A 27,587-nucleotide genomic window follows, 5' to 3' on the forward strand; every position below is an offset into this window, starting at 1 on the left:
GTCCTTATCTGAAGACGTAAAATTGTCATACATGGGAGTAAAACACTGAAATCTTCAAAGTGGTTATTTTCACTATTTTGCTTAAGAGTCATTATTTAAATATAAATCGAGCTGTTAACCTATGCAGTTTGATATTTTAGAATTCTGTGTTCTGAACCCATCAGTCTTAAAGTAATGCAAAATTTCTGGAAAATTTCAAGCGAAGTTGTGACATTTCCAGCTAGTTTAAAAACAAACAGTCCTTCTGTTTATTAAATTTCTCAATTACTCTGAATTCACTGGTTTCTAAAACTGGCCATAAGCAAAGGTCTGAAACCCAGGGAACTACCTGGAACCCTGAAACCCAGCTCACAAAGGTACTTCCAAGTATCTCAATCTTTCAACTTAACAAATTATACTAAATCTTGAAATTAGGCGTGGAAAAGAGCCTGATATACAGGTTAAGATTACTAAGACAAATTATCAGTAAAACTTTTTATTAAAATTGTGCTCAGAAGATGGATAAAGGTTTATGTTATTTCTCCCATGAGAAATCAATACAATCTCAAATATAGTCGATGTTATCAAAAATTGAGACTACAAACTTGCAAGATTTTATGCAACTGCTAAAGAATAAATAAATCTGATTAAAAAAAATGCCTAGGACAAGTCTATATTGTACCAGAAAGCCTTAAAAGTTTTTGTTTCTTAGTGTGCGCATGTGAGACAGGGACAGGGAGAGAGATGAGAAGCATCAACTCATATTTGTGGCACTTTTAACTGTTTATTGATTGCTTCTCATATGTGCCTGGACTGGGGGGCTGCAGCTGAGCCAATGACCCCTTGCTCAAGCCAGTGACCTTGGGCTCAAGCCAGCAACCAGAGTCATGTCTATGATCCCACGCTCAAGCTGGCAACCCACACTCAAGCTGGTGACCTCAGGGTTTTGAACCTGGGTTCTCAGCGTCCCACGCCGATGCTCTATCCACTGTGCCACCACCTGGTCAGGGCAACCTTAGTTTTATCTGTAGGTAAATGATGGTTATTCTCAAAGATGTCTCAAACTGACATATTACTACCAATCCTTTATTATACCAAATAAGCTGGACAACAACAGTTTTACTTACAAAGTGAATATAATTACTTTTATCTGTAAAATATATTTTAAGAGGTTCTGAAAGAGTAAGAAAACTAAGAATTAAAGGTTTAAGAATATAAAAATTTGGCCCTGGCCAGTGGTTCAGTATAGAGCATCAGCCCAGCGTATGGACATCTTGGGTTCGATTCCTAGTCCAGGCACACAGAAGTGACCATCTGCTTCTCCCTCTTCTTTCCCTCTTCCCCTCCCGCAGTGGCCCCAAGCGCTGAGAATAGCTTGGTTGGTCAGCACTTTGCCCTCAGCTGCTAAAAATAGCTTAGTACTCGAGCACTGGCCCCAGACAGGGCTGCCAGGTGAATCCTGGTCAGTGTGAATGCAGGAGTCTGCCTATCTTCCCTCTTCTCACCTAAAAAAAAAAAAACAAAAAAAAAAAACCCAACATATATATATATATATATATGTATATCTAAAATTTAAATATTAAATCTTTCACACAAACTTTTCTTATAGGAGAGGTACTAAGCAAGCTATATAAATGTCCTACTTATGGGGGGATAGAAGAGGGCACAGGGAAATAAATGGTAATAGAACACGACTTAGGGTGGTGAAAATACAATACAATACAATACACAGATGATGTATTATAGAATCATACACCTGAACCCTGTATAATTTAGTAAACCAATGTTACACCCCAATAAATTCAATAAAATAAATAAAAGTATTTAGAGGGGCTGCTTTTATTATACATTGCCCATGAATTATAGGGGAATTAAAACAAAATGAAAGTGGGGTTTTCTTCTTAAAAGAGGTACCAGAGACAAAAATGCTATGTCAGAGATGAGAGTAACACTGGCTGTCCCTTCAAATTTATCCATTATAAATCCACACCATTTTGAAATGGGAGCTTACAACAGCATTCTGGCAGTTTCTTGGTCAGTCGATTTCACTTTCAGTCTCAATGTGACTTCCTCTGTAAATCTTTGCTTGTAAGACTTTCATTCAGCTAGTCTTCAGTTGGTTATTCAGGATGACTGTTCTATTTTTAGTTTTAATTCCAATTTGGTCCTGGGAGGTGAGTGTAACATCTACCTAGTCTGCTGCAATCTTGGATCCCCAAAGTATTTTTTAAAAGATCAAATATTTCTCATTTAAAAGGAAAGTGGAGCCCTGCCAGTAGTTTAGTTGGTTAGAGCATCCTTCCAATACACCTAGGTTACAGGTTCAATCCCCAGTCAGGACATACAATAATCAACCAACAAATGCATCAATTAGTAGAACAAATCAGTGTTTCTCTCTGGGTGACCTCTTTCCTGTCTCTCTAAAATTAATTTTAAAAAATAATAAAAAATTTAGTAAGTAGAAATTATTTAAAATAAAAGGCAAGGATAAAGAATGAGCTATAAATTCAATCCAAATTACCTTAAAAACTCAATATAAAATATAAGCAAGCCTGACCAGGCGGTGGCGCAGTAGATAGAGCATCGAACTGGGACGCTGAGGACCCAGATTCGAGACCCTGAGGTCACCAGCTTGAGCACGGGCTCATCTGGTTTAAGCAAAAGCTCACCAGCTTGGACCCAAGGTCGCTGGTTCAAGCAAGGGGTTACTCAGTCTGCTGAAGGCCCACAGCCAAGGCACATATGAGAAAGCAATCAATGAACAACTAAGGTGTCGCAATGTGCAACGAAAAACTAATGATTGATGCTTCTCATCTTCCGTTCCTGTCTCTCCCTGTCTATCCCTCTCTCTGACACTCTGTCTCTGTAAAAAAAATAATATATATATATATATAAACAAAAGTCTTATTTTCCTTAAAGAAAATATTCACTACAGGTCAGGGCATATAGGAGAAGCAACCATTTGCTTCTCCCTCCTCCCTTTCCCCCTTCTTCTCTCCCTCTTTCACTCCCACAGCCAGTGGCTCGTTTGGTTTGAGCGAGGCCCTGAGTGTGGAGGATAGCTCCACTGGGGCACATCAACCTCAGGTGCTTAAAAACAGGTTAGTACTCAAGCATCACCCCAGGCAGGGTGCATGTGGGAGTCTGCTTCACTATCTTCCCTCCTCTAACCTAAAAAATAAAATAAAATTTGTCAACTAGGAGAAATAAGTTAGCACAATCATTTGGATTGGTTGTCTACATACAGGGCAGGGTTTATTTCTTTTTTTTAACTTCTTTGCACATGTAAAGCATGCCATAAGATGTCCTGTTCTGCCATGGACGATGCAACCATTTTTAGGTCGGCCTTGGCAAATCACACATGGTTCAACAGCATTATTGGGAAAATTAGATTCCACACTTTCTTCTTTGTCTTGTGCTTCTTCCCTCTCAAACTCTTTGATATCTTCTTGGCTGCTATAAATGATGCTACTAGAAGTTGACGGCTGAGAATAGTCCTCACTTTCTTGGGATTGGGAGGCTTGTGTGCTCTTTTCATCATTTTCCTCAACACATGATTCTTGGGAATCATTCACTGTATTTTTTTTACAATCAGGGACATCAAAGCCCTCTTCTTCTTGTGTTGAGTTTTCTAGTTTGGTTTTCTCAGGCATGTTCCCCTTTCCTTTCCCTTTGTCTTCAGGAAGCCAATTCTCACGAAGGGCCCAACATCTGTTGCAATGTGATGGAAGGGGAGGATTCATTTCATTGCATGAAGTACACTTCCAATAATCCTTCAATGAAATAAGACAGAGTTTCTGTGACCCTTTAATAACTAGCTGTATTAACACTAACAACTTTAATATGTCTAAGGTAAAATATACAAGCTCAATTTTCAGCATTTCATATTTTATATTAAACTTTTAACATATAAACAGTCTTTCCTCAAGTATGAGATGCTAAGTACTGTTTTTCTAGCTGAACTCTTAACCATGCACCTATAGTTTATCTGTTGGAAGACATAGATACAGTACATAATTGGTTCAGTGAATTGAAGCAAGTGCCATGTATGGGGTCAATCTTCTACTCTGTATCCATTCCACTCCCTTAAAGGCTCAACCCAGGATACTGTGCCAAGTCCACCCAATAAATCTAGATGAAATTACTGCTCAATATGCCATCGACTCCCTTAGAAGTGCTCGAAAACCAGAGCTCAGCTGAGTATTCCCTAACTTCACCCACAAAAGAAATGCTAACACACTCTTCAATAGTCACTGCCAGCTAAAAACTGTCATCCCTGTCACTATCCAAACTGTATGCCCTTTACTTGTCTATCCTTTCGTGTGTTCTCAACTCTAATGGCTTACTGCTTTTCCTTACCCCAGTTTACTTCGCAAACCTTTCCACCATGCAATTTGGGGAAGAAACTCCTCTCACATTCCAGCCTCTTTACTGAACATATTATCTCCCTGCCTTAACAGAAGCATGGTTCTTGCCTGAGGACACTGTATATGTAAAATTTGCCATAAGAGGTCCTGCCTATCTTGCCATGAATAATGTAACCATTTCTAAACTGCCTAACAAAGACCCAGGACAATAGCAAGAAGCATGGAAAACACTCATTCTCCCGCATTGGTTCTTTCAAGTTGTCAAAGTAGGTTTCTTGTAACTGATAAAACCAAAGACAAAGAAAGGTCTTATAATTTGGGGTCCTTCAAAAAATCCAAAAATTTGCAAGACCTATGTTTGAAACTTTTCACTCAACTTGACATCAAATGAGTCTAATTACTTGAATTATTTTCTAACATAACAAAAAAATTTTCAGAAAATTTACAATTTCACTTTATATCTGAGTGTTTTCAACTCAGGAAATAAAAATGAGATTACCTATTCAAATATAAAAGGCAACATTAACAAAAATTAAAGCAAATATTCAGCCTGACCAGGCAGTGACACAGTGGATAGAGCATTGGACTGGGATGCGGAGGACCCAGGTTCAAAACCCCGAGGTCGCCAGCTTGAGTGTTGGCTCATCTGATTTGAGCAAGGCTTGAGTAATGGGTCACTCGGTCTGCTGTAGCCCCTCACCGCCCCCCCCCCCCCATCAAGGCACATATGAGAAAGCAATCAATGAGAAACTAAGGTGTCGCAATGAAGAACTGATGTTTCTCATCTCTCTCCCTTCCAGTCTGTCTGTCCCTATCTGATTCTCTATCACAAAAAAAAAACACCAAATATTCAGTTAAAAAAACTTCCAACACCTCAGGAACCTAGTGATATGTGCAGTGTTTTTAAGTCCTGATTTCTTTAATGGCATATCCCACCACATTCTAATACAAATAATACAAAAATGTTTATATTCAAACAAGATTGGTAAAATGTTGGTAACTATTAGAGCAGTGGTTCTCAACCTGTGGGTCGCGACCCCGGCGGGGGTCGAACAACCAAAACACGACCCCTGTGTTTTGGTCGTTCGACCCCCGCCGGGGTCGCAACCCACAGGTTGAGAACCGCTGTATTAGAGGCTGGTAATAAGGATACTGGAGATGTTTTGTATGCTGTACATACTTGAGATTTTTATTAATAATAATATACTTTACGAGTTCAAATCCCAGCTCAAAAAAAAAAAAGGCAGCAACATACCTCAACACAATAATAAAAACAAAAATGCTTTAAATCTCTAAAATTTTAAAGTAAAAATTACCTCATGTCAAGAAGTAGACTAAACATAGTCTAATCTTGATTTCAATGTTATTTTTTGATATCTTAAAAACAGATATATACTTACAGCTAAGGAAATCTCAGGATCATCTTCAAATGAATCTGTATCACTCTCCTCTGCCTGATACACAGTAACTCGATATACCTAATAAAATAATTTATTTTTTTCAATCAGGAAAGCTTCTTAGTGGTTGAGTTCTAAACAAATATATATTACTTTATAAAAGAAATTTGGAGACAAAAGTCAAATGGAATTACTGAGTGTAAAGGGGGAGAAATGAAGATCAGGCAAATCCTGGGCCACTATGGTAAAAGTCAGACAGAATGTTTAAATAAAACAAAAAATTCAGTACAAGCATCTTATTTTACAAATATGGAGGTATTAAGTAACAATGAAACAGCTAGAAATGTAGACAACTACATAACTTTATATAACTGCATGAATGCTTCACTTTTATAAAAAGTAAGAATATTAATTAAGGGGAACCAAATTAAATATTTTTTAAATGAGCAGACTATTATAGCAATGCTCATTAAGGTCTACTTACTTCTTGGCATATTTATAAAATATAAATTAGACAAGGAACTACTACAAAGAAAGCCTCAAGTCCACAAAACAATATTCTAGTTTGATCAAATCAAGCTCAAGTATTTCAAGTGAAATCTAAATACATTATTTTAATCTCAACAGTCAACAGATACGAAATATAAACTTTTATAATTAGAAAAAAAACTACCTCATCGTCTTCATCTGAGAGTTCTTGTCCTTCTTCACTAAGGTTATAATCTTCTGAATTGAGAGATTCGACTTCAAATTCTACGCTGAATCGATCTGAAACTGAATCTTGATCCAACCATTCACCTGATTGTTCACTTACACCAGCATCAAGATCCTAAAATGGGGGGGGGAGGGGAGGAAGTGACATTATTTGTTGGCCTCTGTTTAACAGCTTCCTAAATCATCCTGGTGCTTCTAATTCTTCCTCAGTTCTATCCTTCATAGTGACACTAGATTAAGATTCTGGATTATTACATTACTTTTAGAAAAACGACTAAATCTCCTTGATATTAAGGTACCATACAGTATGACAATATTAACACTCTCAGCTTATTTCCAACAAGACACTCCCTCCTCACCAAATAAATACTTTCAGCCAGATTTAGATTGTTTCCTAAACCAAACGTGGCACTTCACCTTCCACTTTCCCTTTATAACTGCAGTGAGTTTTTAAGTCCTGTTCACCTTTTTGCCAAAGCCTCTGTCAAATCAGAACTACAAGAATTCTCTGAATCTTCTGTCTTTACTATTTACGTATTATTTCTATTTTCCCAAATAAGTATGCAAGACATAATTATGTACATTTCTTATCTAAATTATATACACAGAGTTGAGGCCATGTTTTAATCATCTTTTTATCTTCAGACTGGTAGAATGCTAGAAGCTACTATAAATAATAATTATGAGATTTACGTTTTATAATGAACTTTGATTATTTCTTTGGGAGAAGCTTTCAGAAGAAATATTTTGAAAGCTATTCAAAAAATTTTTCAGAAGAAATTCTGTGTCTGCTCATTTGGTTCCTTAATTCTGGTCTCAAATAAATAACATAAGAATCTCCTTCCTGCTCTAGTCCCAAGGTTGAGCAGGGTAGAAATGGGTAAGTTTATGAAACCCAGGAAGGTGCTACTGGTCCTGTCCAGACACTACTCCAGACACAAAGCTGTCTTTGTGAAGAACACTGATGACAGCACCTCAGACCACACCTACAGCCATGCTCTGGTGGTTGGAGTTGACCGCTATCCCCACAAAGTGAGAGCTGCTATAATCATGAAGAAAATTGCCAAAGGTCAAGGATCAAGTCTTTTGTGAAAGTTTGTAGCTACAATCACCTCATGCCCACAAGGTACTCTGTGGGTGTCCCCCTGGACAAAACTGTCATCAATAAAAACGTCTTCAGAGACCCTGCTCTGAAATGCAAGGCCCAAGGGGAAGCCAAGGTCAAACCTGAAAAAAGGGCTAACCTGGAAAAAAGGGCTAAGACTGGCAAGAACAGTTCTTCCAAAAGCTGCAGTTTTAGACCTTGTTAGTTTCAGTCATTACAAATCCAAAAATTAATTTTAAAAAAAGTAAAAGAGAACCTAGTAAGACTTTCATCCTTATTTAACTGTCAGTGGCTAAGGGTAGGAACACATTGCAAAGCAGAAGGCCAGAACTAGACAAAGTTCATTTTAAGTCTAGGAATCAGGATACATACATACTTATTCTGTATTTGCCACTAAATAACTATTAAACCTTGGATACCTTAACCTATAAAGGCCAGTTACTCCGCCTGACCAGGCAGTGGCGCAATGGATAGAGCGTCGAACTGGGATGCCGAGGACCAGGTTTGAGACCCCGAGGTCACCAGCTTGAGGGTGAGCTCATCTTGCTTAAGCAAAAAAGCTCCCCAGCTTGGACCCAAGATCGCTGGCTCGAGCAAGGGGTTACTCGGTCTGCTGAAGGCCCATGGTCAAGGCACATATGAGAAAGCAATCAATGAACAACTAAGGTGTTGCAACGAAAAACTGATGATTGATGCTTCTCATCTCTCTCCATTCCTGTCTATCTGTCCCTATCTGTCCCTCTCTCTGACTCTCTCTCTGTCCCAGTAAAAAAAAAAAAAAAAAAAAAAAAAAAAAAAAGGCCAGTTACTCTATCTTTGAAAGGAGTTTAAATTAAATGATCTCTAATAAATAAATTTCCATCACTTAATAAAAACAAAGTGGCCCTGGCCTGTTGGCTCAGTGGTAGAGCGTCAGCCTGGCGTGTAGGAGTCCCGGGTTCGATTCCCGGCCAGGGCACATAGGAGAAGCGCCCATCTGCTTCTCCCCCCCTCCCCCTCTCTCTCTCTTCCCCTCCTGCAGCCAAGGTTCCATTGGAGCAAAGGTGGCCCGGGCGCTGGGGATGGCTCTGTGGCCTCTGCCTCAGGAGCTAGAGTGGCTCTGGTCGCGGCAGAGCGACGCCCCAGATGGGCAGAGCATCGCCCCCTGGTGGGCGGGCCAGGTGGATCCTGGTCAGGCACATATGGGAGTCTGTCTGACTGCCACCCTATTTCCAACTTCAGAAAAATACAAAATAAATAAAATAAAAATAAATAAATAAATAAAAACAAAGTACATTTACTATTTTATAACCACTAAAGTCAAAACACTGTTTTTGGCCCTGGCTGAATGGATAGAATGGATAGAATGTCAGTCCAGCGTTCGATCTCAATCAGGGCACACAGGAAAAGCAACCATCTGCTTCTCTCCCCCTTCTCTCCCTCTTCCCCTCCCACAGCCAGTAGCTCAACTGATTCGACCATTACCCCAGGCGCTGAGGATAGCTCAACTGGTTTAAACATATCAGCCCCAGGCACTAAAAATAGCTTAATTGATTCCAGCATTGGCCCAAGACCAGGGTTGCTGGGTAGATACTGGTCAGGGTGCATGCAGAAGTCTATCTCACCTCCTAACAAAAAAGAATACTGTTGTTTTCATAAAGAGGTTAAGAAAGCAGTAGTAAAAGCAGTTATTTATCAAGTTGCAATTCTAATTCCTAACAAGGGCTCTACTAACAGGTAAAAATCAAAAGTCAAGATAAACTATACATCTTAAATAAAGGAACCTAGCAAACTGGGTATTTCAATGAACTAGTCTTTAGTACACTAAGTTTAGAATAAGAGGGGTAAAATCATAAAAAAAACTATCAGAAAGCATCCTCTATGGCAGGGACCAACAAACTGGCCACCACCCATCTGCTTTTATAAAGCTTTATTGATCACAGCAATGCCCATTTGTTTATCTATCATCTATGGCTGCTTTTCCCGTATGGCAATAAAGTTTAGTTGCAACACAGACCACATGGTCTGCAAAATAATTAGTACCTGGGGCTCTTCATAGAAAAAGTTGGCCCATCCTGGTTCTAGTATACTATGAATAAACAGTATTAAAAGCTTTTTAAAGTTCTGCCTGACCAGGTGGTGGCACAGTGGATAAAGCATTGACCCAGGAAACTGAGGACCCACGTTCAAAATCCCAAGGTCACCAGTTTGAGCATGGGATTAGACATAACCCCATGGTCGCTGGCTTAAGCCCAAAGGTCACTGGCTTGAAGCCCAAGGACACTGGCTTGAGCAAGGGGTCACTGATTCGGCTGGAGCTCCCCAATCAAGGCACATGAGAAAGCAATCAATGAACAACTAAGGTACTGCAACTACGAGCCGATGCTTCTCAACTCTTTCCCTTCCTGTCTCTCACTAAAAAAAGTAAAATGTTTTTAAAGTTCTAATTAATGATCAAAAAGAATAACCCAGAAACTTATAAATATTTATATTTAAAAGCAGCAGACAGGCTTGATCTAGAAAGATCTTACATTTTTAAAGTCAGAAATCCCTGGTTTTATCTAATTTCCAATTGTGCTCGTAATTAGCTATGGGATCTTACATAAGTGATAGATAAGTGATAGAAACCCTCAAGTCTTAGTTTTACCATCTATAAATGAAGTTTGAAGCTGCTAAAATGCCTGCTGTAAAGCCTAGAATATACAGCCTTAGTCCCACAAATTTATTAAACTCGAAAGAAGAGATGGGAGGAAATGCACTTTCCTTTACAGACTGGTGAATGACACCACCAAATGATAACTGTAACATTTTGGGGGGGGGAGGGAGGCAGAGACAGAGTCAGAGAGACGGACAGATAGGGACAGACAGGAAGGGAAAGAGATGAGAAACATCAATTTTTCATTGCGGCTCCTTAGTTGTTCACTGATTTTCTCATATGTGCCTTGACCAGGGGCTACAGCAGACTGAGTGGCCCCTTGCTCAAGACAGCGACCTTGGGCTCAAGCTGGTGAGCCTTGATCAAATCAGATGAGCCCACACTCAAGCTGGCGACCTCAGGGTCTCAAATCTGGGTCCTCCACATCCCAATCCGACGCTCTATCCACTGCGCCACCGCCTGGTCAGGCTGTAACATTCTTATATGAAGTAAGAAAAATAATAAAAAAATTTGCCCCACTAAAAGCTCTCACAACAAGGGACTTAGTCTGAAAACCAAGATATCTAATAGAGAGGGATTTCTGAAAAAGTATAGGATAGGAATAATTAAAAAGAGGATTTCCCTCTATATTGCTTTGGTAACAAGGCAGTGATTCCAGGTGGAAAGCAAGAACAAGGACTTTCAGTATTATTTAGCTAGAATTCTGAAACAACTTTTAAAAGAACTAAGCTTTATGGAGCATTAAAACAATAAAATTATCCAAACATGAAGTCTGTGTACATGTCAAGTTTTCTTTTATTGAATTCAATTTTCAGATAACACAAGTTTGCTTTCAAGAGTCTGTACAGCCTGACTAGGCAGTGGCGCAGTGGACAGAGCATCAGAATGGGATGTGGAGGACCCTAGTTCGAGACCCCAAGGTCACCAGCTTGAGCGCGGGCTCATCTGGTTTGAGCAAGGCTCACCAGCTTGGACCCAAGGTCGCTGGCTTGAGCAAGGGCTTACTCGGTCCGCTGAAGGCCCACAGTCAAGGCACATATGAGAAAGCAATCAATGAACAACTAAGATGTCGCAACAAAAAAACTGATAATTGATGCTTCTCATCTCTCTCGTTTCTGTCTGTCCCTATCTACCCCTCTCTCTGACTGTCTCTGTAAAAAAAAACACAAAAAACAAAACAAAACAAAAAAAAACCTGTACAGGGTGGGGCAAAAGTAGGTTTACAGTTGTCTGTATGGAATACAAAAATTAATAAATAATACAATAAACTATTTCACGTACTCACAACAGCTAACCTATTTTTGTCCCATGCTATATTTTTTCATAGTATAAATATTTACTAAATATTTTACTATTTGTTAGATTGTTGATGGTCTATTTCCCTATGAGGGCAGGGACTGTATCTACCTAGATTACCACTGTACCTCCAATGCCAAACAAAACCTGGCGTTAGAAAAGACATTTAAGTATCTACTGAATAAATGTGCTCTCCCTATGCCATCTAATGGCCTACATAAGTAATAGTTCTATTAAAAGCAACTGTTGAGTTTCCATCTGTATCCATAAAATCACTGCTTTGAAGAGAAAACCAAAGGTAATGCAAAGCAAAAAGAATACATGAAAAGAACAGTACTATCGCAATTAAATTTAGTCCCTTACGTCTTCTAGAGAACTAAGTGAACACTCAGACTCAAAATAATGACAGAGGCACTGCCATATCACAAATAAATGTATTCTAATGTTAACTTTTTTTGTTTTTGGTGGCAAAGACAGAGTCAGAGAGAGGGACAGATAGGGACAGACAGACAGGAGGAAGAGAGATGAGAAACATCAATTCTTCGTTGCGGTTCCTTAGTTGTCCATTGATTGCTTTCTCATATGTGCCTTGACCGAGGGGGGGGCTATAGCAGACTGAGTGACCCCTTGCTCGAGCCAGCGACCTTGGGTTCAAGCTGGTGAGCTTTGCTCAGACCAGATGAGCCCGCGCTCAAGCTGGCAACCTAGGGTCTCGAACCTGGGTCCTCCGCATCCTAGTCCGACGCTCTATCCACTGCGCCACCACCTGGTCAAGCCTAATGTTAGCGTTTTTAAAGACCAATGTTTAATGACAAGGAAGAAAATATTCCATTTGTCAAGTACTCATTAACAAAAAGTTCTTTACAAAACTTCTTTTGCCTGACTTATGGTGGCACAGTGAATCAAGTGTCAACCTAAAATGCTACATGCAGCCTGGCCTGTAGTGGTGCAGTTGATAAAGGATTGATGTGGATGCTGAGGTCGCTGGTTCGAAACCCCAGGCTTGCCCAGTAAAGGCACATATGACAAACAACTACTTACAAGTTGATGCTTCCCACTCCTCACAACCTTTCTCTCTCTCCCTTCTCTCTAAAAAAGTTAATAGATAAAATCTTTTAAAAAAAATAAAAATAAAAAAAATAAAATGCTACATGTGGTCACTGGTTCGAAATCCTGGGACCCGATTAAGGCACATATAGGAAGCAACTACTTTGAGTTGATGCTTCCCACTTCTATCCCGCCTCCCCCCCTTTTTTTCACTCTCTCTCTCCCCGTACTCTAAAAAAATCAATAATTAAAATCTTTAAAAGTAAAAAAAAATTCTTTTAATGACATTTTTTTTTTTTTTTTTTAGAAAGGGGGGGCAGGAAACATCAACTCCCATATGTGCCTTGACCGGGCAAGCCCAGTTTTGAACCAGCAACCTCAGTGTTCCAGGTCGATGCTTTACCCACTGCGCCACCACAGGCCAGGTGAGATTTCTTAATGATTTCATTGTTTAGAATTTTTATTAATCAAAAAGTATTGTTAACTCACCCATGCAAAAAATTCACTCATATTTCACAGCATTAGTAAACAGACCTTCCTGATGTCTAGGCCTAAAATGGCAAATGTAAGTTCTGGCAACTTATTTACTGACAATGACAGTTAAAAAAAAATAATAATCATTCTAAATATTCAAGACAAATATACCTTAGAATTTTTAAATAGCCCTGGCTGGATAGCTTGGTTGGTTAGAGCGTTGTCCCAAAGCAGCAGAGGCTGCCGGGTCAATCCCAGTCAGGGCACACACAGGAGCAGCTCGATGATCTTGTCTATCACTCTCCCCCTTCCTCTCTCACTAAAATCAGTAAATTAAAAAAAAAAAATCTTAAAATATCTAACTGAATCAAACTTTCATTCCTGTTCCCTTATTAAAAAAATAAACTTCTAAATTCCTATGTATTTGAATTTTTTTCTTAAAAGATTTATTTATTGATTTTACAGAGGCAGTGGGAGGAACAAGAAATAGTTGCTTCACTCAGGCTGTTCACTGATTGCTTGTTCTATGTGCCTTGAACAGACAAGCCCAGGGTTTCAAACTAGTGACCTCAGCGTTCCTGGTTAGCACAGTGCTCTATCCACCACACCACCACAGGCCAGGCCAAAGTATATGAATTTACTACTGGTGCAGTGGCCCACAAGATTCTCCAATATGTAGGGTGACATTAATAACTATTAATATTGGTACTAATTTTATCAACAAACCCAAATGCAACTCCACTATCCTACACCATTCTTCACCAGAAATAAATTTTAAAAAATTTTAAAATAGAAAAAGAAATTTACCACTGCTAATATAGCAGCAATCATGTATCATACATATGCATTCTATCTGAATGATTATTAGAACTACCAAAATTAGGTTTTAAAAAGTGCCCTGGCTGGGTAGCTTAGAGCGTCACTGGATACACCAAGATTGTGGGTTCAATCCCCAGTCAGAGAACATACAAGAATCAACCAATAAATGCATAAGTGGAACAACAAAACCGCTGATTCTCTCTCTCTCTAAAATGAATCAATAAATTAAAAATAAAGTCTTGTTAAAGCCAGTCATGTTTTGCCTAACTAGGTGGTGGTACAGTGGATAGTGTGTTGAAATGGAACACTAAGGACACAGGTTCGAAACCCCGAGGTCACCAGTTAGAACATGGACTCATCACCTTGAGCACAAGCTCACCAGCTTGAGTGCAGGACGATTCACATGATCCCATGGTCACTGGCTAGAGCCCAAAGGTCACTGGTTTGAAGCTCAAGGTTGTTGGCTTGAGCAAGGGGTTACTGGCTGGGCTGGAGTCCCCTGGTCAAGGCACATTTGAGAAGCAATCAATTAACAACTAAGATGCAGCAACTACGAGTTGATGCTTCCCATCTCTCTTCCTTCCTGTCTCTGTCTGTCTCTAAGAAAAAAAATAAGTCATCTTTTATTGAAATGAGAAGATTACCGCATTTGAAGGAGTCCCTGTTGATTCACTGCTACTGCTTCTTTCACGTCGTACCTCCCTTATTACACAAACAGCAAGGCTTTCATCAAAGGCAACGGAAATACTATCAGATTTGTGACGCTTTCTTTGACATTCACCAGGTAATTCATCTGAGTTTTCTCCTGGATAAGTAAGGAAAAACAAGTTAATTAAATTGTTAAACAGATTTATTTAGAAATTGAGTTGACATGAGTACCTACTTGTACTAAAATTTAGTTCCAATAAAATTAAACTGCTATTTCAAAAGTCAACATGGTTTATTGGATCTGTCCAAAGTAAAGCAGAATACCATTTTTAAACCTTTTTAAGTTTTCAAAACATTATTTTCATTATCAAAATTTAATCTATCTACAGCCTGTATTAAGCAAACAATCTAGAATTTTTATCATAAGTCAAATTTTAAGATACAAGTTTTTCTGAAAAAATAAAGTTTAATATATTTGGAAGGTATATTTGGAATTTACTTTGGCATTAATTTACAAATATAAATTGAGGGTTTTTTCCAAATAAGTAACGTTTTGTTCCAGTCTCATGTATTTACTAAGAAACCCTCTGCCCTTACTGCCTTCATGTACAAGATTCCGGTCTGGTTTATCTATTCTATTTCACTAATCTCCTTTCACATGACTTACAGCGTTTTAGTTACAACTTTTGATTATGCAACAGCCTCCTCCTCCGCTCCTTTCTCTGCAAAAATACTCAGCTATTTATATCTCATCTTTATTTCTAAGGTATTTACCATTTTGAAACTCATTGATATTTTATCATTTATTAGAAACAAATATAACTGCTAAGATGACTAAGAATAATGAGTAAAACAGTTTATATCCTTGTCCTTTATCATCTTGAATAGAGAACTATCTAACTATAAAATCCAGGGGTACAGTAAACCATGCCTGCTATAGTCAACCAGATGTTGATAACCAAATGTTAAGAGAGCAATTCTTAAACCACCAGATGTTGATAACCAAATGTTGTTAAGAGAGCAATTCTTCCACTTCCTTTTTTTTTTTTTAATTTATTCATTTTTAGAGAGAGAGAGAGAAGGGGGAAGGAGCAGGAAGCATCAACTCCCATACGTGCCTTGACCAGGCAAGCCCGGGGTTTAGAACCAGTGACCTCAGCGTTACAGGTCGACGCTTTATCCACTGCACCACAGCCATAAGAAATGATATCAGATCATTTACAACAAAATGGTGGGATCTTGATAACATTATACGGAGTGAAATAAGTAAATCAGAAAAAAACAAGAACTACATGATTCCATACATTGGTGGGACATAAAAATGAGACTAAGAGACATGGACAAGAGTGTGGTGGTTACCGGGGGTGGGGGGGGAGGGGGGCCGTGGGAGGGAAGGAGGCGAGGGGGAGGGGCACGAAGAAAACTAGATAGAGAGTGACGGAGGACAATCTGACTTTGGGTGATGGGTATGCAACATAATTGAATGACAAGATAACCTGGACATGTTTTCTTTGAATATATGTATCCTGATTTATTGATGTCACCCCATTAACATTAATAAAAATTTATTTATAAAAAAAAGAGCAATTCTTAAACCAAATAAATCACATAAAAATGAAAATGAAACTCAAATTCATTCATCTAAACCAAAAAAGCAATTTCATTAAGCTTAAATGTACTAATTTCATTAGAAAATGAACACTAAAAAGCTGTTTGAAAATGACAAATATTCATATATACCTATCTCACTAATTGTTCTTCTAGATGAGGTAGATGGTCTAGAAACCAAATTCGAAGATGAAGGTTTCTCTTCCTGCAGCTCTTGCACAGGGTCCTAAGCATTCAAAAGAAAAAGACCCACAAACTTAACTTTAAAATCAGAAAGCTAATTTCCAATTTTAATAATCTTTGCAATTTTTAAGAATCATACTGAGTTACTTTCAAGATTACCTTTTGATCACTCCCACCTTCAAGGTGACATCTGTTTTCACTCACAGATGTGCCTAAATCTGATGGTTCTGATAGAAAATAAAAACACAAAAGTACAAACTAAGAAATGGCTACTCAATAGATAGTTCAGGACAAACTGCTTACATAATTTAACCTTTCAACAAACATTAGACATATGTCTCCCATGTGCCATCCCTGTGCTAGATAATGGAGGTTTAAGTAAAATTATTCAATTTTAGTAGAGAAGATACATAAAAATAAAGTATAAACACAATAAAAGTATAAAGATAAGCCAGTGGTGAAGTAGAGCAGTAATTATCTGGTAGGGACAGGGAAGGATCTGAGGAACAAGGTATCAGGAAAGGTTTCATAGAAGTTGCAGAAGTAGGACTAGGAAAGGCCATTATGAACTGAGGGAACACCAAGTAAAATCCTAACTTTGGAAGAATAAATATTCAACACATTTACTAAACACCATATTAATAAAACACTATACTGTGTGATACATAATACAGACCTAAATAGGACATACAAAAGAGAAATATATATAAACAATTATAACAAAGCTGTATAATAATAAAATTTAAATACAAAATAACGGGAACACAAAAAGTGGTCAGTTCATCCTGGGAATAGGCTTCTGAGAACAGTTCTTAACTGACTTTCTAGAATGGGTTTTAAGTAATCTGTGGTGTACTGAAGCCAGCCCCTAGCATCATTTGCACACAGACTGTATATATCTCTCCCCAATTCGGTGTGTTTGTAGCCTGAAATGGCCATGGTGGGAGTTTTTATACCATGGAAATAAGCAACCACTACAAATCAGGCCTTTTCCCCTGAAAGTGGGTTAGTAAACATTTACCAGCATACCACTATATACATGTATCTTTCTGGAATGAAAACCCAGTGCTTTTGCTAGATTAAGGTTGTAAGTGACCCAAAAATAACCAGTTAAGAACAAGTCTGCCTGACCAGGTTGTGGTGCAATGGACAAAGCACCAGCCTGGGACATTGAGGACCCAGGTTCAAAGCCCTAAGGTTACCAGCTTGAGCACAGGCAGGCTCATCTGGCTTGAGCTCAGGCTCATCAGCTTGAGCGCAGGGTCAGTGGCTTGAGCGTGGGATCATAGACATGATTCCATGATCACTGACTTGAGCAAGGGGTCACTAGTTCAGCTGGTGCCACCTTCCCCCCACCCCCGGTCAAGGAATATATGAGAAAGCAATCAATAAACTAAAGTCCACAATTATGAGCTGCTGCTTCTCAACTCTCTCCCTTCCTGTCTCTCTCTCTTAAGAAAAAAGTCTAGCACTGGCCGGTTGGCTCAGTGGTAGAGCATCGGCCCAGTGTGTGAAAGTCTAGGGTTCAATTCCCGGTCAGGGCACACAGGAGACGCACCCATCTGCTTTTCCACCCTTCCCCCCCTCTTTTCTCTCTGTCTCTCTCTTCCCCTCCTGCAGCCAAGGCTCCATTGGAGCAAAGTTGGCCCAGGAGCTGAGGCCTCCATGGCTTCCGCCTCAGGTGCCAGAATGGCTCCAACTGCAGCAGAGCAATGCCCCAGAGGAGCCAAGCATCGCCCCCTGGTGAGCATGCCAGGTGGATCCCGGTTGGGCGCATGCGGGAGTCTGTCTGCCTGCCTCCCCCACCTGCTTCTCATTTTGGGGGAAAAAAAAAGTTTAAAGATAAAAAAGTAAACTGCTACTTATGTAAACAAATTAGTAAACAAAGCTTTGTCTATTATAAAAGTAAAAAAACAAAACAAAAAAACCCCCATCCTTTCAAATGATCCAACCTAGGTGTGTATTACTTCCCAAAGCCTTTCAATACATTTGAAGTTTGATCACATCTCTACTAAGCAAAAGCTTTTTGAAATGATCTATTTTTCAAAACAAATTCTAACCCTAATATTCTCAGGCTTAAACTGATGTAATAAAAGACACTTAACCTTTCATATAGTAAGTCTGAATCAGAATCTTAGCATTTTTGTTCTAGTTTACCTGTATTTCCTTCTGTTATATTTATCCTATTCTTTTATTATAATTAAAGCAATTTAAAAAGAATCTTTTTATTGACTGATTTAAAAGGGAGAGAAAGAGAGAAAAACATTGATTTGTTGTTCCAGTTATCTATGCATTCACTGGTTGATTCTTGTATGTACTCTGACCAAGGACTGAGCCTGCAACCTTGGTGTATCCAGATTAATACTCTAACCAACTGTGTTATCCAGTGAGGGCTAATTAAAGCAAATTTTAAAGAGAATCACAATTATAAAATGACTGGACATACACAAAATGTCTTGAAAATATTTTTATGGTAAATGTGTAAAGTATTCAAAAATTAACTTACCCTGCTGATTGACTACTACCAAGTTTCTGTAGATCATTGTATATATTTTCCTTATAAGGAGAAAAAAACAGGAAATGTACATTTTAAAATAAAAATGTATTAAACTGGATTTAACCAGATTTTTAAATGATTACATGAAACTAGTGCACACAAACCAAACTTTAAGTCATTGCATTCAAATTATATCAAACTCTGAGTTCTTAAAAAGCATAATTAGTTGCAGAATAATTACACACAGCTACATTTTACAATCACTATAGTCTCTATAGCTGAAAGATTTTACGTCTCCATTTCCTGAAATGTGCCCTGTTTGGACTTTACCAAACAACCCCAGAGAACAGTAATGAATGCAGAAAGTGGGTTAACATGTTCTTATTTTCAAAGAGAAAGTTTCTAGCTCTGTGCTTAGAAGACTACCCGAAAAGGTACTGTTATAGAAAACCCACTATAGAATCTTAATTATAATTCTGACTTTCAACCATCTTGAACCCAGTCATCTAATAGGTTTTCTTTCTTGATCTTAAAGCTTATTAAAGGGCCCTGGCCGGTTGGCTCAGCGGTAGAGCGTCAGCCTGGTGTGCGGGGGACCCGGGTTTGATTCCCGGCCAGGGCACATAGGAGAAGCGCCCATCTGCTTCTCCACCCCTCCCCCCCCTCCTTCCTCTCTGTCTCTCTCTTCCCCTCCCGCAGCCAAGGCTCCATTGGAGCAAAGATGGCCCGGGCGCTGGGGATGGCTCCTTGGCCTCTGTCCCAGGCGCTAGAGTGGCTCTGGTCGCAGCAGAGTGAGGCCCCGGAGGGGCAGAGCGTCGCCCCTGGTGGGCGTGCCGGGTGGATCCCGGTCGGGCGCATGCGGGAGTCTATCTGACTGTCTCTCCCCATTTCCAGCTTCAGAAAAATACCAAAAAAAAAAAAAAAAAACTTATTAAAGGTAAAGCACTATTTATTCATTCATTGCATAAATACAGACTGAGAACCTACTACACACCAATCAATGATCTAAAAACTGGGGGGAAAAATAAAATAGAACCAAATCTTTGCTCTCGTGAAACTTACATCCTAATAGGAAGACGAAGCACTTATTCCAGGAGTCATTGATGTCATATGTATTTTTTAACTAATGATTTTAGAGAATGTTTGTTACAAGATATCATTTCTAATTCTCAAGGAATTAGAACTACTACTTTTTACTCTTGAGACTGATACAGCTCCTTAAACTCACAAAAATCAGTATTAACCTTCATATGCTTCTTTCAAGTCAGCAATTTCCCAAGTATGTAACCTCTCAACATACCCGAAGTTAAGTCAAAAATAACTTTATTATTAGAAATTACATCTCTAAACATTATCAGAAGATTGACAACTCAAACGGTGGAAAGTCATCATAGTTATTTCTTAAATGTGTAACTAAAGCTTACAGCCCAAGGCCAAGTGTAAAACAATAACATAAATAAATATTAAACAGAAGATGTTTATCAATGTAAAGATGCTTATGTTATATGGAGAAGCAGTACAAAATTAAATACATTATGTTCACAAATATGTTAAAACACCTATCTACACATAATATAAAAATGACAGGTAAAAGTACCTTTCAATGATAAACTATGGTCATTTTTTCCTATTCTTTGCTTTCTGTCTGAATGTTTAATAATAAATTTATATGATGTTTATATTAGTAAAGTTGTTCTAAAGTTATAAACATCCCATTTAATTAGCCTTTATGGACCTGGCCAGTTCAGTTAAGTGTTAGAGCACCAGCCCAGCATGTGGATGTCCTGGGTTCAATTTCTAGTCACGGCACACAGGAGAGGCGACTATCTGCTTCTCCACCCATCCCTCTTCTTTCTCCCTCTTCTCCCTCCCTCTCTCTCTTTTTCTCTCCCTTCTCCCTACTTCTCTCTTTCTACCCCGCTCCCACAGACATAGCCCAACTGGTGTGAACACAACACCGGGGAGCTGAGGATGGCTCCGTGGAGCATCCACCTCAGGCACTAAAAATAGGTTGCAAGCATGGCCCCAGATGAGCAGAGCATCGGCCCCAGACAAGCGGTTGCCAAATGGGTCCAAGTCAGGGCACATGTTGGAGTCTATCTCCCTTCCTCGCACTTAGAAAAGGAAAAAAAGATTAGCCTCATTTTCGCTTTATTACTATTAAACATTAAATACCAGTAGCATTAGCCCTGGCCGGTTGGATCAGTGGTAGAGCGTCGGCCTAGCGTGCAGAGGACCCGGGTTCGATTCCCGGCCAGGGCACACAGGAGAAGCGCCCATTTGCTTCTCCACCCCTCCGCTGCGCTTTCCTCTCTGTCTCTCTCTTCCCCTCCCACAGCCAAGGCTCCATTGGAGCAAAGATGGCCCGGGGATGGCTCTGTGGCCTCTGCCTCAGGCGCTAGAGTGGCTCTGGTCGCAACATGGCGACGCCCAGGATGGGCAGATTATCGCCCCCTGGTGGGCAGAGCGTTGCCCCTGGTGGGCGTGCCGGGTGGATCCCGCTCGGGCGCATGCGGGAGTCTGTCTGTCTCTCCCCGTTTCCAGCTTCAGGAAAAAAAAAAAAAAATTAAAAAAAAAAACATACCAGTAGCATTTAGTTAACTCTTTCAGGTGAAAAGTATTCATCTGATTTATTAAGATACACATGCTAAGGCTCCCTGCAAACTGTGCTAAACCAAATGTGACAAAGAATTCCAAATGCAAGGTATGAATGACTGAAAAAAGTCTTCAGTTCACAGAATAATTCTAGAAATGTTATATGGATTAAATTCAGCTGAATTAATATTTTTGGAAGTAATTGCAATAGTATTTTTAATGTGCATTAACTGTAGCTAAAGTATGTGAATACTTTCTATAATATATGCCAAACACTATGCTTTTACACAAAGTCTTTTCATAACCTCCACATCAGGTATTTATATTTCTACTCCACAAATGGGTGAAACTATAGCTTAGAGAGGGTTAAATCAATTTATCTAGTCACACAGTTAGTAAACGACTAAGCTAGGTCTGAAACCCAGGTTTTCAAGATTCAAGAATTAAAGTTCTGAAACAATATGCTATATTACTAAGAAATTAAATTTTAGAATCTTTCATATATAATGATTTTCTCTGATAAAAGGGAGGGTGGAGGTGAAAAGAAATGTTTACCCAGCTGGCCTTTACAATGGACTAAACTGAAGAATTTACCTGTGTTCTTTAACAGAGAAACTTGACACTCCAAACAAATCCCCTAGAAGATCATTTGAACAATATACAATATGTTGTTGCTTCTCATCATATAATCGTTTATTCATAATATACTGGCCAAGATAAAATATAACCTGCAATAGAAATACAATTTCTGAGCATTAAATACATTCAATATCATTTATCTGAAGGGGCGGGGGGGTAAACAACCACCAAACACATTCAAACCATCCAGAAAACAACCCTTTAAAAAGCTGCTTTTAAATCTTTTTAATTTTATAGAAACTTTCTGATTTAGATAAAACCTTAACAATCTGTATTTTTTTCCCCAAACCTTTACCTCTGCCCAGATATTTAGATACATTAGGCATGGAAAAAAACAGCAAAATGCTAGTAAGACATCAGTTATTAACTCTTAGTTCAGCTTACCTCTTTCATAGTATAAGTGTCTTTCTGTGCACCAACAGATTTTAACAACTTCAAAAGCAATGGCTTTGGTCTAACCTACAAAAAACAAAGTTGCTATTATATTTCCAAAATTACTACAGAACTATAAGCCCACTGCAAACATGTCCATAATTTCAATAAAGATAGCAGACACTACATTCAACAATCTCACAACGTTATACTTCTCAAAAAGTAAGTCATAATGTTTTCATAAGTCTAAATGTAATAGACTATTTAACAATACTACAGTCTAGGAAGTTTAAAAAAAAATAATGCTGGGACATAATTATTATGCAAATAGTCAGACTTCTCAATTATTACCAGCTGCCAGCAAAAAAGCAATTATTCCTTTTCATTCAAGTATTTATGCCATCTGCTTATTACTTTAAAAATTCAGCCATAACCCTGGCCGGTTGGCTCAGTGGTAGAGCGTCGGCCTGGCGTGTAGAAGTCCCGGGTTCGATTCCCGGCCAGGGCACACAGGAGAAGCGCCCATCTGCTTCTCTACCCCTCCCCCTCTCCTTCCTCTCTGTCTCTCTCTTCCCCTCCCGCAGCCGAGGCTCCATTGGAGCAAAGATGGCCCGGGCGCTGGGGATGGCTCCTTGGCCTCTGCCCCAGGTGCTAGAGTGGCTCTGGTCGCAGCAAAGCGACGCCCCGGACGCCCCTGGTGGGCGTGCCGGGTGGAACCTGGTTGGGCGCATGCGGGAGTCTGTCTGTCTCTCCCGGTTTCTAGCTTCAGAAATACAAAAAAATACAAAAAAATTCAGCCATAAATGGAATACTCCAATGAGCTTACTGCAAATTACAAAATTCAAGAAAAAGAAATAAATCTTTAGTGTGGGACATTTTACCAATCTTTTCCTTCTACAGATTAAGTTCCTGAAGAATGGAGAATTTAAATAACCAAACCATGGTGACAAGATAATCAAGAGCAGATCTGAGCCTGACCAAGCAGTGGCACAGTGGATAGAGCAGGGGTCGAGAACCTATGGCTCGCGAGCCAGATGTGGCTCTTTTGATGGCTGCATCTGGCTTGCGGACAAATCTTTAATAAAAAAAATAATAACATTAAAAATATAAAACATTCTCGCCCTGGCCGGTTGGCTCAGCAGTAGAGCGTCGGCCTGGCGTGCGGGGGACCCGGGTTCGATTCCCGGCCAGGGCACATAGGAGAAGTGCCCATTTGCTTCTCCACCCCCCTCCCCTCCTTCTTCTCTGTCTCTCTCTTCTCCTCCTGCAGCCAAGGCTCCATTGGAGCAAGGATGGCCCGGACGCTGGGGATGGCTCCTTGGCCTCTGCCCCAGGTGCTAGAGTGGCTCTGGTTGCGGCAGAGCGACGCCCGGAGGGGCAGAGCATCACCCCCTGGTGGGCAGAGCATCACCCCTGGTGGGCGTGCCGGATGGATCCCGGTCGGGCGCATGCGGGAGTCTGTCTGACTGTCTCTCTCCCCATTTCCAGCTTCGGAAAAATGCAAAAAAAAAAAAAAAAAAAAAAAAAAAAAAAAATATATATATATAAAACATTCTCATGTATTACAATCCATTCATTTCCTACCACTCATGTTCATGGTTGCGGGTGGCTGGAGCCAATCACAGCTGTCCTCTGGGACAACACCAAATTTTTATTGGATAATGTGTAAGGTACATGGGTCGTTGTATGGCTCTCACAGAATTACATTTTAAAATATGCGGCATTCATGGCTTAGCCAAAATGGTTCCCGACCCCTGGGACAGAGTGTTGGACTGGGACGCAGAGGACCTAGGTTCAAAACCCTGAGGTCACTGGCTTGAGCACAGGCTCATCTGCCTTGAGCACGGGCTCACCAGCTTGAGCATGAGGTCGCTGACTTGAGCGTGGGATCATAGAATGACCCCATGGTCACGGGCTTCAGCCCAAGATCACTTGCTCTGCTGTAGCCCGCTGGTCAAGGCACAAGAGAAAGCAATCAATGAACAACTGAGGTGCCGCAGGGAAGAATTGATGCTTCTCATCTCTCTCCTTGTGTCTCTATCTGTCCTTCTGTCTGTCACAGATCTGAGACTACAACTAATGTCCCTCAACTACAAGCCTCCATTTTCTTTATACTATTTTATGCTGCCTTAGTCCATCTCCATTTCAGTTATCTACCTGACAAACATTTACTGAGCTTCTACCATGTATCAGGGATAGGTATTGATAAAAAAAAGAAAAAAATATATGACCTACATTCCAAGGACCAGCAAACTAGACTGAATGGAACCAAAGTTTTGCTACCCTGAAACTGCTTTTGGGATACCAATTTTAAGATGTTTATTAAGAAAACAATACTCAGAATTTTTTTTTTTTTTCCTGAAGCTGGAAACGGGGAGAGACAGTCAGACAGACTTCCGCCTGCGCCCGACTGGGATCCACCCGGCAGGGGGCGATGCTCTGCCCCTCCGGGGCGTTGCTCTGCCGGGACCAGAGCCACTCTAGCGCCTCGGGCAGAGGCCAAGGAGCCATCCCCAGCGCCCGGGCCATCTTTGCTCTAATGGAGCCTCGGCTGCGGGAGGGGAAGAGAGAGACAGAGAGGAAGGAGGGGGTGGGGGTGGAGAAGCAAATGGGCGCTTCTCCTACGTGCCCTGGCCAGGAATCGAACCCGGGTCCCCCGCACGCCAGGCCGACGACGCTCTACCGCTGAGCCAACCGGCCAGGGCTAAGACTCAGAATTTTTTACCCTACTCCCACCTTTCCTGCCCAAGAGATTCAGAGAGAAAAATCTGCTTTAGTAAGGATATACAGGAATAAAAAGTCTCCTTATTCTAATTTGAACAAGTGCGGTATATAGAGGGCTTCAGGGCGGGGCCTATAAGTTAGATAGGCCACGTCCAATTGTTTCTGAGTTGCCTAGCAAGAATTTTCCTGTGTTTCACTCTTCCTCCAACTACCCGTAAATTGCCCATTCTCACTTCTGAAATCTAATACCTCATACTCTCTCGTCTTTGTCCAAAAATGTCTTATACATCCAGAGTTGCCTCACTGTCTTCAGAATTTCCATGCTTATGTGAATTCCCCATGCCTGTGTATTAAAACTTTGATTTTTTTCCTATTTATTTGTCAATTTATTATCCCAGCCAGAACTTAGAAAATGGGAGGAAAGTATTAATATTTTTTAGCCCCACACTGTCACAATCTTTCAGTGAGCTACCAAGTTATCAGCAGTAATCAAATACTTAAATAATTTAAGATCCATGAGTTTGCCTATAAAATCTTTCTTACAGAAATATTCAGGTAACACTTGTGTATTCAGGTACAAAGTAGCACTTTTTAATGCTCAAAAACTGAAGGCAATTAAAATTGAGTAAAGGCAAAAAAAAAAAAAAAAAGAGTAAAGGCATGAATTTTGTAAATGGTATACTGTTATGAAATATTATGCAGCTGTTAAAAACAATTCTATAATTTTATTTGACATAGATATACCTCTAGTTTAATCTCATCTTAGTAGGTCAATAACGTTAAAACTCACATATGGACATACACATATATATGGGTGTACATAAATTTTAAAAATCCAAAAGGCTAGAATTTTCAGTTTTTTCTTTCTACATTTCTGTAAAGCCTTAACTCTACAAACATGAACTACTTTGTGACTTTTAAGAACCATTTCAAAAGTTAAAAACTGTAGTAAACTTCAGCATCCACACTTAACGTAATGAAACTCACTTTTAAGTCCAGTGTGTTAAAAATTTAAGAAAATACTCTCTCTTACAGTTAACTTTGACTTCATACAGTTACGCCCAAGTAGCAGAATTTAAGCAAGGTACATACAACCACAGAGCCATGCTATGATGAGGGGCAGCGACCTATTTTAGCTGACCACCTCTTAAACCAATTTTTTTTTCAAAAAGTTACATTTAGACACAAAATACCAACCAGGGTCTCCTGTTCGGAAGCAGGAATCTGTGAGGAGCTTACAGTATCCTCAGCAGACACGGACATGCTGGTATTGCACATCTGCCTACGAGTAAGGAAAAGTAAATAAATAAAACACGATAAAAAGTTAAAATAATACCTTTAAGTAAGAACGCGTTTACTAAAACTAGAGCCGTTGGCCAGAGTGGTCCTTACCTGGGTCACCAGAGAACGCGCGCCGCCGCCTGGACCGCAGTGCGCGCAGCTGGCAGGAGGCACGGTTTAAATAGCCCCGCTGGAGACAAGTCAGGGCTTAGCTCCTTCCACCGCAGCCTCGGAACGTGTCCGAACTTGACCAGCCCACGAGGAAAGCTGAGTCAACCGGCCCGCAGGACCAGCCCAGTCTCGCCCAGACTCGGAGCCGCGTCAGACCGGCTAGAGAACAGGCACCTGTCATTCTTCCAAACCCGGGCCGGAGGGCGTCCGGGGGCTCCCCGCGCCCCGCCCACGTGACCTTTACCCGGAACCCCCCGCCTCGCCGAGCCCCCCGCCCGCCGGGAGCGCGGGCCCAGAACCCAAGCGCGCCTCCTTCCAACGACACCTCCACAGACCCCTGTGCTCTGCACCCCCCACCCCACCACCACCACCACCAAATGCACAAAGGCTCCGGGGAGGGAGAAGTCTGGAAACGAGAGCGAGCTGGGAGACCCAAGTCACGCGCAACCCCAGAACTGCGCGCGCGCCTCCCGGCCGATCCTCGCTCCTCACCCCGCAGGGCTTCCCGCGCCTGGAGTACAGGACGGGGGCTTCCCCGGGGCCGCCCAGTGCCTTCCTCCGGCGCGTGGCAGTCCTCCGCCCAGGCCTCCAGCAACTATTTCACTCGCGGGCCTGGACCACTGGGGCCCTGGAACTTACTATGTCCGGAGGAGGCTCCTGACGGAGGAAGCGGCTGGACGGCGGTCAGAAGGCTTAGAGCTGCCCCTTGAGGTCGGGTTGTTGCTCCATTTTCCTTCTAGACACACAAGCCCGCACATGCCCCAACAGGAGCCGGGCAGAACAAGGGGCACGCAGTCGCGACCCCTACCGCCCGAGGGGGAGCACGCCGGAAGTAGCAGCACATCCGGGCCTTTCTGTGTGCGCGCGCGCGCGCCCGCGCAGCCGGGACCGCCGCCTCCGCCAATTGGGTCAGGGGCCTGGGCGGTGGCCTCCGTCAAGGGGTGGGGCCTGGGTCTCGGCGCGCCGCCGCCCGCGGCCTCAGCAGGGTAGGGAACGGGGCTGGTGCGCGACCCGCCACCCGGGCGGGACCTCTCCC

The 27,587-nt window shown here is 40.9% G+C and overlaps 1 protein-coding gene across 2 annotated transcripts; it reads right to left on the reverse strand.

Annotated features, from left to right (window-relative positions):
- Window positions 1-1,049: 1,049 nt before the first annotated feature.
- Window positions 1,050-27,587, reverse strand: MDM2 (MDM2 proto-oncogene). 2 transcript variants are annotated; one of them, XM_066368695.1, is made up of 12 exons: window positions 27,191-27,587; window positions 26,492-26,710; window positions 26,297-26,381; window positions 22,388-22,462; window positions 21,959-22,092; window positions 18,779-18,828; window positions 16,432-16,499; window positions 16,222-16,315; window positions 14,478-14,638; window positions 6,417-6,572; window positions 5,747-5,824; window positions 1,050-3,752 (listed from the first exon to the last, which is right to left on the reverse strand). In XM_066368695.1, exons 3-12 carry the CDS (start codon window positions 26,375-26,377, stop codon window positions 3,177-3,179), a joined length of 1,473 nt encoding a protein of 490 aa, XP_066224792.1. In that variant the 5' UTR covers window positions 26,378-26,381; window positions 26,492-26,710; window positions 27,191-27,587; the 3' UTR covers window positions 1,050-3,176. The 2 variants fall into 2 exon arrangements, with proteins under 2 accessions (XP_066224792.1, XP_066224791.1); XM_066368694.1 differs by lacking the exon at window positions 26,492-26,710 and having other exon boundaries at window positions 27,191-27,586.

The sequence above is a fragment of the Saccopteryx leptura genome, chromosome 2 (genome assembly GCF_036850995.1).
Source record: "Saccopteryx leptura isolate mSacLep1 chromosome 2, mSacLep1_pri_phased_curated, whole genome shotgun sequence".
Taxonomy (NCBI): domain Eukaryota; kingdom Metazoa; phylum Chordata; class Mammalia; order Chiroptera; family Emballonuridae; genus Saccopteryx; species Saccopteryx leptura.